This window comes from Channa argus, chromosome 10 (genome assembly GCF_033026475.1).
Source record: "Channa argus isolate prfri chromosome 10, Channa argus male v1.0, whole genome shotgun sequence".
Classification (NCBI taxonomy): domain Eukaryota; kingdom Metazoa; phylum Chordata; class Actinopteri; order Anabantiformes; family Channidae; genus Channa; species Channa argus.
In genome coordinates this window covers 10,412,631-10,426,918 of record NC_090206.1, presented here as the reverse complement: position 1 = coordinate 10,426,918, position 14,288 = coordinate 10,412,631, and the positions used below count along the sequence as shown (strand labels likewise).

The following is a 14,288-nucleotide window of genomic DNA, read 5'->3' as shown; positions in this document are numbered from 1 at the left end:
CGCAGTGCCTGCCCAGATTTCCCAACGACAGTCCGTGGCGCTGGGATGGACGTTTTCACACCGAATCCTGTAGACCTCTCTCAGGAACGCACAGTCGAGCCACAAGATGCGCACTAGGAGCTACGGCTTGGGAGGAGCTTCGGTATTTCCCCCCTTGTTCCACGCCACTCTCGAGTGAGGATTCGTTTGCAAACGGAGGAAAAAGGGGGAAAGGTGAGTCCATTAATATATAGACAACGTTAAATTAGATTGTAAATGAAAACCATTGTGACACTAATAGGTCCTGTAACTGCAGGGCATTAAATTGCCTGTGCTTTTGTGACACCGTAAGTAAGTATTATATGTGCGTAATTTGGGTATGAGAGACACCTTTGAATGGTAGGATGAACAAGTATCCAAATTACAAATAGGAGGTTATTTGTGTTGGAGGTAAATGATTTGCACCTGTCTGGTCGGTTGAATGAGCTTTGAGAGCTCACTTGGAGGTATTTGAATGCGCACAGTAAGTTTACCAAATTGCGACGTATTACGCACGAACCAAGCATCAATGCATATTTGATTGGAAATTTGTATTTCATCATAATTTGTCAGTGCAAAGAGTTCATTAGAATCTAGTTTTACAGTGGCTTTCGGCTCTAGCAGGTGTATTGAACAGATTCCGCAGTGGCACAAGCTTGCCTCAAGTCAAAAATTACCATCGCTTATCAGAAATGGGTCCTTTGACAATTTACAGATGCTTTGTGAAGTGCACATGACGCTTGCAGCCTGCCTGACAAATTCCTATTGGCGTGCTCCTGTGTGCTTTGGTGAGAGTGGGTACAGGAGGCAGCTTTGTGCTTTTTACTGTCAGTGCAGCACTTGATCCCATAGATTCTGAGTTATCCTGCATTTCATGGGTCATGTGTGTTCTGACTCCATGTTACCCGTCTTCCAATGGGCCTCACACCTGACACTCTTCAGAGATCCATATTATGGAACCCTGGTTTGGTATGGGTGATTTTATCCACAATTACTTTAGAGAGACAGCAAAAGCTTTGATGTAAAATGCATATTTGTTATTGTGGCCTTTTATTACTTGGAATCAGTTGCAGTTATAATGTGATTCATATAGCTTTTAGATAATTACTATAATAATAAATACTACTACTAGGCAACACAGCAATGTCTCAAAAAAAAATGTCCCCACATTTTACACAATGAAATGTTTTTAGCAAATAATAAAAACTTTTAAGTCAGTATCTGTTTAATGGCCTGTCAAAAAATAGGCCACGGTAGCGTCAATTACCAAAAGTTTGTCTCAGTAGCTTCATACACAAAATGTAGCCACAAAATGTGCAAAGTTGATTCAGTTTAGAAGGACCATAAACATAGAAAAAATTCCTCCTGTTTTTATTTATTTCAAAATACATTTAAAATTGAAACCATGAGTTTTGTGGACTTGAAATCGTGCTGTGCAATCTAATGGCACTATGGACTTAGCATTGCATGGAATTAGTTGGTCATTTCAGGGTCAACAGTGACAATTTAATTTCATTATTACCACTTGGAGGTTTAACCATTACCACATTATATGGTTTTTACAAAAAATATTATGAACTAATGAAAGATGATGTATCAGTATGGGTTAACCACCTGTCAGGACATAAAGTGGTTAAAATCAGCCCCACCTTTTTTAACAGTGATCTTTGACCCTTATATTTTATTAATTAGTTTACATGTTACACTGTCATGACCATAATGTTTACAATGCATTGTTTTTTTAGTGGAGCACTTCTACTCTTGTACTTTAAGGAAAATGTAGATATTATTCTTACTAGTTTTACTTAAGTAAAGGATTTGCAGTTGTACTGGCTCTACCACAGTTTATGGCATTTTGCTGTGTATGGAGCTGTGTAGCTGTGTAACTGCTCACAGTGACCACGCTGACCCTTGTCCTCCATGACAACAATAACACCACCAGTGTTGATTTTAATGATAAGTGTATATGCCATGTTCTATGTGCTTTCAGCTAGAGCTCTCAGAGGGAGTCTGAGTCTCAGTGAATTAAGAGAAATTACAACATAATGACCTACAGAAGGTATATTGAAAAGACAGATTTGTTAATAGAAATATGGTTGTGCAACACTGCTCAGCACCAGTCTTTCTGTCAGAAACTAGGCATACCATACAATAGTCACTTTATGTGATGCAGACTGCATATGAGAGCAGTCTGTGCCACTAATGATGTAGCTTTGAACCAGCTGACTCCTCCTGATCACATTGCCTCCTCCATCATTTTCTTTTAGTCTTTATAATTGCACAGGTGTTCATGTTCCTTGGAAACACGGCACACTGTAACCAAATGAATTCTTTCACCCAGACCATGACCAATGTAAGGGCAGCTGATTTTCTGTTGATTTCTGTCTGAGGTTTTCACAGCATTCCTTTTGTCAGTGCAATGTTGGGAAACTGTTAATAATTAGGCTACACTGTGAGAGAATGAAATGGCTGTTTCATTGCTTTCATGTTAAAAAATAGATGGCTTCAATAGCATTGTGACATTTACAAGGCATACTACACATTCCATGTAATATGAAAAGACTAATAAGATAGTTGAATAAATGAGTTCTACTAAGTCCGATTTCTTTAGAAATTGGATTTAACTTTAGAAAACGTCTGTGGTTCATTTAATGTTGTCAAGGGGAAACAGGCCCTGAAACTAAATTACTGGGTTTTAAGGACAATTCTAATAATGCCACTCTGTCTCTCTAAATACGGTGACAGGGATGTCTACAGTTTATCATTCTGTGCTACAGTACAAAAGAGAGGGAGCAAATGGGGCAAATGTTTCATCCTAAAAAAAACACCTAGAGCAGGGCTAAAAACACAGGCCTATCACCAAAGACACTGAAATTCTCAGAGAGTGGCCCCATTTCTCATTTCTTTTCACAACTTGAATGAATATATAATTTTCTGCTTCGCCTGTTTCAGACAATGATTTTACTTTATGCATTTTCTCTCACCAGGTGTCAGCGCAGCCTTGATCTGACATCTCTGAAGAAAAACAAATGAGCCCACCAAACACATCCAACAGCTCAGGAGAGGAGGAGGCTGGTGAAAACAACCCCTGGAATTTGTTTAATGACACCACGGGTCTTCACCCACCTGGTTTTCACACTGACGTCACCAAGCACGTTGGAGTCCAGATCACCCTGATAGCAGCTTACTCCCTAATCATTCTGCTGGGGCTCCTGGGGAATACTCTTGTCATTTACATGATTGTTCGCTACCGAAACATGCGAACAGTAACTAACTTCTTCATAGCTAACCTGGCCCTGGCAGACCTCTTGGTGAACACACTTTGTATGCCCTTCACTCTGGTCTACACTCTGCTAGATGAGTGGAAATTTGGGGCTGTGCTTTGCCACATGGTTCCCTTTGCCCAGGCCTTGAGTGTGCATGTATCCATCCTTTCCCTGACTGTCATTGCTCTGGAGCGTTACCGCTGCATTGTCTTCCACCTTGGTCGGCGCCTCACATGGCACTCCAGCTTTCTCATCATGGCATTCACCTGGACTGTGTCTGCTGTCCTGGCAGCACCCCTGGCCATTTTCAGAGAGTACCGGCATGAAGATATCCCTTCCATCAACCTGCGCATTGCTGTCTGCTCGGAAAAGTGGCCCCGTGGGACCAGTAGAGATGGAGTCATCTACAGCCTCTCCATGCTGCTCCTACAGTACATTATTCCTTTAGCTGTTATTAGTTATGCCTACATCTGCATCTGGGTCAAACTTAGGAATCATATCAGCCCGTCCAGCCGCAAAGACAGTCTCAACCGCCGCAAAAAGACCACCAAGATGTTGGCGCTGGTAGTAGTGGTGTTTGCTATCTGCTGGCTGCCGTTCCATGTGTTTCAGTTGGCCAGTGATCTGGACTTAGTGCTCAGATTTAAGGAGTACAAGCTAATATACACAGTATTCCATATTGTGGCTATGTGTTCGACTTTTACCAACCCTCTACTGTATGGGTGGATGAATAAAAATTACAGGAATGGCTTCCTCATGGTCTTCCGTTGTGAGGATAAGCCAGAGTTTTTCAACCCTGAGGGCTCTTTCAGGACGCGCTCTACAAGAGGACTGACTCTGAATGGTCGTAATGGTGGACACCCACCCACTGCAGTGTGAGATTAACAGAATTTTAAAAGCCTGTAGAAAATGACTAAACACATTACATGCACCTCTGCTCTGTGGTGCTTGTGGTTCATAAGTAGCCTTTTGACTTGAATTGTCTGATCTTGAGTATCTCTCACAGGAGCTTTGCATGCAAATCATTTTCTATAAGGCTCTTCTCTCCTCTGCAAATGGTACTGGTGAAAATACATTTAATGAACCCTTAAAATATGTGTTTTAATGTTTGCAAGGGTTTTAAATAACTTGGTACAATATGTTTTCTGTAAATGCAGCATTTGTGGTTGTAATGGTCAAGTTAGTTACGCATTCTGTTGTATACATTGTGTGCCTATGGCTGTTTATGTGTTCATACGTCCTTATGGGAAAACAGTGAATATTGTGGTTGTGAGAACAAGTTTAATTCTTTCCACTTGTTTTCTGTTTGTTGACAGTTGGAAACTTAGTATGATTTTCACTTGTGTTTCAATTAATTACAAAGTTCTAGCAGAGGACAGAACAACTCTTGTCCAAGGAATCCAGATGAGGCTACGGGCTGGTTTTCTGTCCAACTAAGAAGTTAAATGTGTTCACCTGGCAACCAGCTGTTAGGCTACTTGGATGGACCAGCAGGACTCCGTGTCCAAAGGAATGAAATTGAAAATCACTAGACTGTGTAAGGTCTGAGGAACAAGTACTTGATATCTTCATCACACAATGTGGGCAGCTGCTATGAGGATATGCAAAAAGGTGGATGCGGTGGATGTTTTCAGAAAACAAGGAACATGCCAATTCTATTCATTACACCCAGTAGCTAAATTGTTCTTTATATGGGGTCCATTAATATTGTCAACATTACCTAACCATAGGTACTTTGGGCACACCCACAAAATACACAATCTAACTATTTATCACTTGGCATTCTGGAAAAATTGTGCTTTGTATTTCTGCAAGTCAACTTAAGGACATTTGACTGAAATAAGTGAACTGGAGTAAGGAAGGAGCGAGGTAATTTTCTGTCACATCTTGTGTAGATGAATAAGAAAGTTGCCCTGTAGTGCCTGAAAGATAAACTCATCCGGACATGTCAATGCTGTCTTCACAGAGGAAAGAAAGAAGCAATGCTTTTATTTATTTATTTATTTTAACAGAAGTGTGGTTCATCAAAGTCGTACACTTAAGCTTTTTGAATAATAAAAGAATTATGGGGTTTAAATCTCACCCAATTTCTTTTTGGTCCTTTTGGCTTGTGAGTTCAGGGCCACCAAATCGGATCATTGTCCGCATGTTTAAATATTATCCAATAAAACACAAATATGGCCACAGATTGCGATTCATTTTACAGCAGGGAAAATGCCTATTACATTTATATTGCTGGACTTTGACACTCACATTACCAATTTAATTGTTTAGCCAATATTGTTTACATGCTGTGGGTGGTTATAGCCACTCCAAGCCTCTATCTGGACTACCTGTTGATGCACATTAATGTTTGATCCACAGCATCAAAGCTAATGTATGAAGATTTTACTGAAGAGCATGGAGATTTTTTGAGGGTTGGTGTAAGATCAATCGTAAAAATGAAGGAAATTTACTTTAACAACATTACATGAAATTTGACCCTAAAAATATATTTTTAAAAATCCTTATTCGGACAACAGGGGCTAATAAACGCTGTGCAGTAGTCGGACAGTCACCTGCTGCTCTCTGGTGTTCAGAGTGCGCCTTACAGCTGAAGACCGGAAATGTCGTCTGTGTTTGACCTTCCTTCTTCTCCGAGTCACGTTGGACGTGATTCGTAGTCGGGAGGTTGTGGGGTGATGCCCTGGCAGGATTATGATATGTAAATACTCACCTGGTGAATATAGTCGTCATTCAGGTAGCTGCCTTTTTCTCTGAAATGTTGCTGAATTACTGTGGGTATAAGAAAATTCTGCTTCATTTTGTGGCATTCATTGATAAGGTGTGATCCATGCTAGGCTAAGCTAGCTCACACTGTCGAGGAAGAAGTGCGGACGTGACAAATGTGACCGAGTTATCAGATGTTAGCCCCACCGTAATGCACGATGCATGATGTTTGTCACTAGACTATTTTCAAACATAGTCGCTCACTGTGGTACCAGCTAATAATATGTTCTTTGCATCTCTGACTGGCAGCTGTCATATTGCAGTTTAACAGATTTCTAACTTGCTTTAGATGGTCTTAGTTTGAGCAATACATGTATATGAATGGTATTAAACAGCCCACTGCCCTTTTTGTTTTAAAATATGTCTCTACTTATAGCTGAAAAGTTCCTTTGGATGTCATCATCTGGAGTAGCATTTTTATTTACCGTTTAGAAGAAATTATGAATTCTGTTGATGTAAACTGGAGAAGACTGGGAGGAGCAGGCTGACCAAGATTGTAACCTCTGTAGTATGTGGGAACCAGATCCCGTGAAATGAAAACACCAGATTATGTCACGCAGAGCATTTTTCTGCTATACATACAAAAGGCAGAGGAAAATGTAAAATTATGCATGTACCTCCCAATGCATAGCTAGTGGCTACAGGTTGAAAATTGTTGAAGACTCTCTTTTATGCAAAACTTTGTCTTATGTTAACGTTTATGAATTAAAATGGATGTTTCATCATAGCCAACCTTTTATCTCTTTCTTTGACTATCATTTACCTCGTTTATTGATACTTTTGAGCAAAAAAGTATCTGTGCTCTGTGTCTGTTCAGGGTCTTACCAGAATAAACCAGGGGAACAATGGTGAAATATTTCTGCTGCGCAGGTTTGCTCAAAAGCAACTGGGACCAAGTTTGCATTGCATTTTGGCAGCGATATCCCAACCCTTACAGGTGAGAACGAGGAGGGTAGTGGCTTTATGGAAATACTTTGACCACTGATCTTGATAAAATTTTCATTATATAAACAATTTAAATTGTGTCTTACCATTCGTGTTAAATTGTGACCCAGCAGGGGGGGGAGTAACTATTTGTGCCTGGGCACAAGTAATCCCTTGATTATCTGTCTGATTGTACTAGCTAATTGTTGCAACTTAAGCTAAAACAAATAGATGGTTCAGCCAAGTGCAATATAGTCGCATGTTCATTTTCTTATATAATATTAATGATATAAAAATAAACACAGCAGGAGAATTTAAGTACCAGACAATTTACCTCCGCTACCTGGTTCAAAGAATTGGTAATAGAATAGGAACAAGCACATGCAAAACAAAAAATAAATAAAATAAAATAAAAACAAACAAACAAACAAAAAAAATATATCTATATATATATATATATATATATATATATATCACTTTAAGTTTAGAGAAGGTGTAATAAGGTCTAATTTTGTCTGATGTTAACTTGTAATTATAGAATTTTTAATTGAAGTAAATATGTATTGACAATAATCACTAGTTGCAGCCACACAGTGCAATAACATGCAAATTATAAATTGCTAAATAATTATAAGCAGTCAGTAAAACTACAAGCAAACAGTATACAGTACACAGACTGCACATAAATGTCTACTGTGTGTACAGTGTATAAAGATACTTTTTCCTCACTCACTTGCATGTACATAATCTTTGCCCAGCTAGTTGTCTGTGTATAACAATATCACATTGCTACCATCACTATGTGGAAGATGGAATAAAAATCTGAGTTACATTCCTGAATTTGCAAACATACTTCTCCAGTTAATTCCTGTTTCTTTTTCCTCTTCCCTGCAGTAACCATGTCTTGACCGAGGACATAATTTTTCGAGAGGTTACCCCAACCAACTGCCTTATTTCCAGACGTCTGTTAACTAAAACTAGCCGAGCTCCCCGCTGGATGGAGCGGTACCTTCCAAAGCACATGGCAAGCTCAGCATACATCATTGAGGACTCCATTGTGGACCCTCGGAAAAAGACTGTGACCACACTAACGTGGAACATCACCCATGCTCGTCTCTTGGTACACCTCATGGTTTTATTCCATAAGCACACCCAGCACTGTATACAATACAAACATGGGCTCATGTTGGTTTTGTTTGTGTTGTCCTCCCTGCCCCAGTCCGTAGAAGAGCGGTGTGTATACCAAACTAATCCTGAGAACGGCAGCTGGACGGAGGTGAGAAGAGAAGCTTGGATCTCTTCCAATATCTGTGGGCTCTCTAGAGCTATTCAGGTGGGTAGAGTAAAGTGAAGCCCCATGTACGCCACAAAAAATATAGTGTGAAGTGTCCAAAAGTGTGACTCACATCTTTTATTGTGTAATTGGCAACATAATACTAGCATTTCATGCTGTCTGCCAGTACTTGAGTTGCTGAAAATATTTTGACAGATTTAGATTTATTTAATTTTTTGTTGTGAAGCTCTGACAGTGCATACTGTTAAATATGTGATGATGTGAGTTGTAAAGGGCTTCTGCATGTTTAACAAGTCACATTTAAGAATTTTAGAGACAATTTAACACCCTACATATGAGAAAACATTAGGAAGGATATGAGGATTGAATTTTCATGTTGAGTATGAAGAAATAATGTTTTTTTTTAAAGCAGCCACAGCTTTTAATTATGGCCTAGATCCACTAAATGCACTGTTTTCAGTCCAGGTCTCCTTAAAACTGGACTTCAAATATTAGGTAGATAAAAGTAACAAAAATAACCACTAAATGAAGAAATCCCACACGCATGGATAATTAAGAGTAAACATTTACCCCAAAACACACAAAGTGAAACGACTACTATATTAATCTGACATTAACGTCACTTTCATGGTAATATTGATGTCATGTTACTTTTTTTTTTTTCTTCAAGGCCTTAATTCAGATTTCTGAATATTAGAATTTTTAAGGACCTGCAGAAACCGTGTTTTAGGCCAATGAAACGTCATTCTCTCAGATTGCCTCTGTTCTGCCTTGGTTCACTGTGTCGACTTTTCTCTCCAGGAATTTGGCCTGGCAAGGTTCAAGACCAGTGTTACAAAAACGATGAAAGGCTTTGAATATGTGTTGGCCAGATTGCAAGGTAATTTGTCCTTAAATTGTTAAATCCTTCTGTATGTTTTTAAGTAGAATTTTTATGCATGATGTAGTTAGTGTGCATCTACGAGTGGGTTCCAAACAGGACAGGGTGTATTAATAATTATTAATTAGTATTAATAATTTGTTTAATAAAGGTATCACTCTTCATACTAACACCTTTGCTCTCCTTCCCTCATTGTGATGCAAATATAATGACATCAAATAATAAATGTATTTGCTACAATAATCTGATAGTAGTATTGTAACACTGGTGACTAATGCCAATCTTTGATTAATGCTATAAACTTGTTTTGTTTGCTGGAAAACATCAAAACAGATCAACCAAATAAAGATAAATATTTAATTTATTTTTATTTTTAGGTGAAACTCCATCAAGAACCTTGGCAGAAACGGCTACAGAGCGTGCAAGAGAGACCGCATTGGCAGCTAAGGAGAAAGCCAAAGATCTTGCCTCACATGCCCAGAAGAAACAATATGTGTGAACAACTACAGTACAAGATTCCCTGGTTCTGCAGCGATTCATATTTGGACAGATCTGTCTTTACCCGCTCCAGTGTTCAACCACATCAGGATAACACAAACTAATCCCTGTGATGACAGGCACCTCAGTGAGGAATTGTCCTGCAGAAGAAATTGTCGGTGGACCACAAAAGGCCTGAGCTGGGTTCATGAGCCTGTTCCAACCTCCCTTTTTTTGTCACACTCAATATATTATACCTCAGATACTGCTTGATCTCAGTATGTACCACAGATAAAGATTTTATAAAGCAATGGTTGAATGTGGTTTTGAGTGCCATAAAATGGTAACAGCACTTTGCCAACCTCTTGATTTTTTTTTTCCAGTTTAATTCAGTTTCAATCATCTTTTACTTTAGTGCAACCTATCAAAACCTAATGCTTCAAGTTGAAGTTCATTGACTGACGAAGAGTCCAAATTATTGGGAGTCATTGTTTGATAAGAAACATTGACTTATCTTGCTTGATATTGTGCTAAGATCTGATTGCAATTAGTACTGAAAAATTTACTTTGACACTGAGCTTAGGTCTGATAATACAACCCATGTACCAATGCGATTTTACTGTATCCATCCAATATCAACTTGACAATAAATGGATAGTTTATTTGTAACTGCCCTGCTGTGATGTTTTTCCCCAACTAAATTATCAAAAATTCAGGAAGAAAAAAGAATATTAATGTTTGTCATGTAAAATAACCAGTTAACAGTATATTAATATAGAAAATATTTATTCATTTAAAAAAGCTTAAACCAGTACAAAAATGCTACATAATATTACTGGGTGGAGAGACAGATGAATGCATACATACTATTTAAAAGTAATAAGGCATCTTGCATATACAAAAGTGAAAAAAGATAAAGCACCATCAGTTATTAAATATATAGCGGTGATAATGATACGTACTTGTAATAAATTACATAATCATTACAAGTAGACATTACCTACCTGACTGCTGAATTTGCTGCATGCATAATGAACATTTCAACTGATAAACGCACAAGAACTGAAGTGTGTGGTTGTGATAATAAACATCATTAGAAATACTAATGCTCTTACAAAGCAATTAAACCTAATCGCACTGAACTGTGTACAAATCGACCAGATCTGCCATAGTTACTTAATTGCCAGATATCAACGTGCAACATTTTAGTTTAGTTTAATTTTTTTACACCCACAATCTTTTTAAGACAAAACAAGTGCAATGTGTTGATGTTTTGTGCAACAGAAGAAAAAAAAAGTAAATTTACATAACAGGAAAAACATACAAACCATAGCACATATTAATATGTAAGTGCATGCTAAACATGACATTACTAAAATGTAAAGCGAAGAGAAGCTGTATAGAATACTAGACCAAATCTGATTTAAGGCAGAATTTATTATTAACATACGGTACTAAAGAATAAGTTAAAAAGCCCTTATTTTGGATTTTTAAAAGCACTTAGAAGATGAATGAATAGAATTGTTTGAATAGACTTAAGTTCTAGATACTTCATAGTTTTGGAAACATGCCATTAATGCCAGAAAATATATATGTGTAATGATGCATCGATCCCAGCCCAGTGATTTCAACTGCTATTCAGTGCAAATGGACAGAGCTCATTCATATACAATATTGTTTAGCTTGTAGTCTGACACATTTTTAAATGAAAATATCAAAAGTTACAATGTGTTCAGTTGTACAGTAATGTCTTTCTCCTTTGTGCTCCTTGTTATTTGGAATGTTTTCTCCTCTTTCTGTCCTCCTAGTGACATTACATCAGTTACTGTATTGTCTGTCATAGCCAAGCTTTGTCCATGCTGGAGTAACAGTGGTCTGCCTCATTGTGTGCAATGCTGAGTCCATCCGAGTCCACACAGTCAAACATGATGCTCTCCACATCAACCTCCACGTCCTCTGTAATGTAACCAAAAATCCAGTCCATCAGCAGAAAGATATTTGTGTTCACATGCATGGTTAAACTAGGGTAGATTAATATGGTTGAAACACTGAAATACAAAAATTTCATTTTTTCTACTTGCAAATTGGCAAACAAATACAAAATGTTGCAATGTGTACTTTTATGTGATCCCAATATTATGAATTACAGCAAACAAAATTCAGAAATTGCGTTTAACAGAAAATTATTATCTATAGGCCTAGTTCAAACCAGTCCACTCATCACTATTTACACATTGATTTTTCAAAATGGAAAAACAAAAATATGTAAATGTTTTGCACTTATATAGCGCTTTTCTGCCTATTGGCACTCAAAGCGCTTTACACTGCTTCTCATTCACCCATTCGCACTCACAATCACACACACACATACACCGACGGGGGAACTGCTATGAAGCTGGCCAATGCTCACCGGGAGCAACTAAGTTGGGGTTCAGTGTCTTGCTTAAGGACACTTCGTCATGTGACCGGAGGAGCCAGGGATTGAATGTCAAACTATCATTTGGAGACATGCAGAATGTGTTCTTGTTTAAATCATGAACGTAGCCATTGCAACTTCTGTTTAAAAGATAATTTGGTTAATATACTTATTTTACCTTCTTTGTGAAGACTGATACAACTAAACAGACATGGTTAAGTTATATACATTCCTTACTAATTTAAATGTTGTATCATTTTTGTTTAACCTGTTAAAAAAAACACTTTGCCTACGGACTTTCTGGGTAATTTCACAGGAGCAGTAAAACTCTATAACAATAATACAATGAGTGGTAGGTGTTGGTTCCTTGTATCTGAGGGACCTACCTCTGTCTGAATCCGACCTCTCTGAGGACATGGTCGACCCTTGACTGTTGTTCCTCATCCTCTCTGTGCCTCTCTGCAGCTGCTCCAACCGAACCCGCAGCTCATTTTGCTCCCAGAGCAGGCGACCCTTCAGCTGCTCTGCACGCTCATCCTGCTCCTGCAGCTTCTGAAATGAAAAGACATAGAGAAAGACACTTGAGCAGTGGACGAGACTTCAACAAATCAGCAAAATAAGGACATGCTAATCACAAGTGGAAAAAAAAACACAATATGAAGGCTCTAAATCAGTCAGATGCTGTGGCGTCAAATAGGACTTCTATTAGTACAGCATAAAATTGTGTGTTTACCTTAATGTGAAGTTGGGCTCGTCTCAGCAGGTTGAGGGTGGTGTTCCTCATTGAGTCCGATGAGAGAGGGACTTGTTTCTTGAGCTGCTCCAGGCAGTGCCTTAACTGAGCTCGTCTACAAAACAGGCAGCAACTGATGCTGTTAAACCATGCAAGTGCACACAGTTTTGAAGTCTGTGATACATTTGTCCATCTTAAAAAGGAAACTTTTTCTATGATATATACAACCATGAACTTGAAAAAGGGGATATTTATTTGTTGTTATGGCAAAACAGTTCATTACCTGTTTTTTTCCAGCTCGTTGTGAACTGACCTGTGATTAGAGGAAGAGACAGATTTTTTTAGTTTTGAAGTACATTCATGACAAAAACTGCTGCTAAGCATGGACAGTTAATGCATTAAATATGTCTGAAAGGGTGCTTTATCATGTCAAGCTTCAGAACCACACCCTCTTGTCAGTTGTCTGTTATGTAATGCATTCACCTATTGCCACCACCAGATATCTTCTTGCTCTTCTGTTTGCTTTTCTTGCAGGAGTGATCTGGACTGAGAGGCTGGGCTGAAGCATACCCATGTTCTGCTTCTGTGAAGGCAATTGGCATAACAACTGTGTTACCATATAGTCAGGCTAAATCACAGGGTAGCCTACAAATATCAATAGCAACAACGCTAAATATGAGTTTCCCCAAGATCCAAATTAGCAAACAGCTGTGAGATTCATTAACATCTATCTAATCTGTAAGAAAACATCATTGTTGCAGCGAAGTGAGGAGGACAAACCCCCTGCTGCTGTCATCAGCATCATCAGCTGGACGTTTTGTTTTTGGTTTTGGCGCCATCACACCCTGTTTACTCACAAAATCTCGTTTTGAACTCGCGCATTGTGAAAAACACAGTCAAGTTACAGTATCTACACAGCGTTAGCAATGAGTTGGACTTGCAGTATTACGCTGTTTCTGTGAGCCTGGCTTTCATTCAGCGTAGCGAGCGCTCAGTCAGTGCCGCTCGGATTCATTTTCAAACTGGATCAGATTGGCGCCTTTGAGTACAATGATGCGACCGATATGTAGGTCACTGAGTCAAATGGGAAAGCTCGTCAAAAATAAGCCTCCAGCAAAAATCTGGGTAAAATAGCCAACAACTACGACGCACCGTTTCTCCATAGTGTGTTTTGCGCGCATTGTTAACGTCTCTGTCGCGTCATTGTGGATTTTGTTGATTTAACAATAATCAACTTCCTCCCGAGCTAGACTGACAGTTGTCATCAAATATTTACCTCGCTCTCTTCTGTCCAGAAACTCAGCAGCACGAAGGAGCACCTGGATGTTGCAAATATTTCCATCCATTATTATTTTTCCAGAAACAAGTCCAAAGCGGGTAAACAACACACAATCGTCGGCAGCCTGCAGTAAATGAAGCTGTCTCGGCGCTCCGTCCTCAAGCCACAGTACCCCAACACCGGCGCTGCCTTCAAGTGCTCCACGGAACCTCGGGCCATCATCATATAACAT

The 14,288-nt window shown here is 38.8% G+C and overlaps 3 protein-coding genes across 3 annotated transcripts; 2 read left to right on the top strand and 1 right to left on the bottom strand.

Annotated features, from left to right (window-relative positions):
- Positions 1-43: 43 nt before the first annotated feature.
- Positions 44-5,468, top strand: npy7r (neuropeptide Y receptor Y7). The gene is made up of 2 exons (XM_067518489.1): positions 44-213; positions 3,006-5,468. Exon 2 carries the CDS (start codon positions 3,048-3,050, stop codon positions 4,161-4,163), a length of 1,116 nt encoding a protein of 371 aa, XP_067374590.1. The 5' UTR covers positions 44-213; positions 3,006-3,047; the 3' UTR covers positions 4,164-5,468.
- A 405-nt stretch (positions 5,469-5,873) lies between these two features.
- Positions 5,874-10,297, top strand: prelid1a (PRELI domain containing 1a). The gene is made up of 6 exons (XM_067518490.1): positions 5,874-6,024; positions 6,871-6,990; positions 7,872-8,097; positions 8,197-8,310; positions 9,073-9,151; positions 9,529-10,297. The coding sequence occupies exons 2-6, from the start codon at positions 6,899-6,901 to the stop codon at positions 9,648-9,650; spliced, it is 633 nt and encodes a 210-aa protein (XP_067374591.1). The 5' UTR covers positions 5,874-6,024; positions 6,871-6,898; the 3' UTR covers positions 9,651-10,297.
- Positions 10,298-10,666: 369 nt separating this feature from the next.
- Positions 10,667-14,235, bottom strand: mxd3 (MAX dimerization protein 3). The gene is made up of 6 exons (XM_067518491.1): positions 14,054-14,235; positions 13,261-13,360; positions 13,061-13,090; positions 12,778-12,892; positions 12,431-12,596; positions 10,667-11,584 (listed from the first exon to the last, which is right to left on the bottom strand). Exons 1-6 carry the CDS (start codon positions 14,121-14,123, stop codon positions 11,466-11,468), a joined length of 600 nt encoding a protein of 199 aa, XP_067374592.1. The 5' UTR covers positions 14,124-14,235; the 3' UTR covers positions 10,667-11,465.
- Positions 14,236-14,288: the final 53 nt, after the last annotated feature.

Bases quoted from the DNA above. Each gene is read 5' to 3' on its own strand.
- npy7r (XM_067518489.1), top strand. From the start codon at position 3,048: ATGAGCCCACCAAACACATCCAACAGCTCAGGAGAGGAGGAGGCTGGT.
- prelid1a (XM_067518490.1), top strand. From the start codon at position 6,899: ATGGTGAAATATTTCTGCTGCGCAGGTTTGCTCAAAAGCAACTGGGAC. The intron at 8,098-8,196 runs GTACACCTCATG...TCCCTGCCCCAG, and splicing joins TCACCCATGCTCGTCTCTTG to TCCGTAGAAGAGCGGTGTGT. The intron at 8,311-9,072 runs GTGGGTAGAGTA...TTTTCTCTCCAG, and splicing joins GGCTCTCTAGAGCTATTCAG to GAATTTGGCCTGGCAAGGTT.
- mxd3 (XM_067518491.1), bottom strand. From the start codon at position 14,123: ATGGATGGAAATATTTGCAACATCCAGGTGCTCCTTCGTGCTGCTGAG. The intron at 13,091-13,260 runs GTGAATGCATTA...CTCTAATCACAG, and splicing joins ATATCTGGTGGTGGCAATAG to GTCAGTTCACAACGAGCTGG. The intron at 12,893-13,060 runs GTAATGAACTGT...CCTGTTTTGTAG, and splicing joins AACGAGCTGGAAAAAAACAG to ACGAGCTCAGTTAAGGCACT.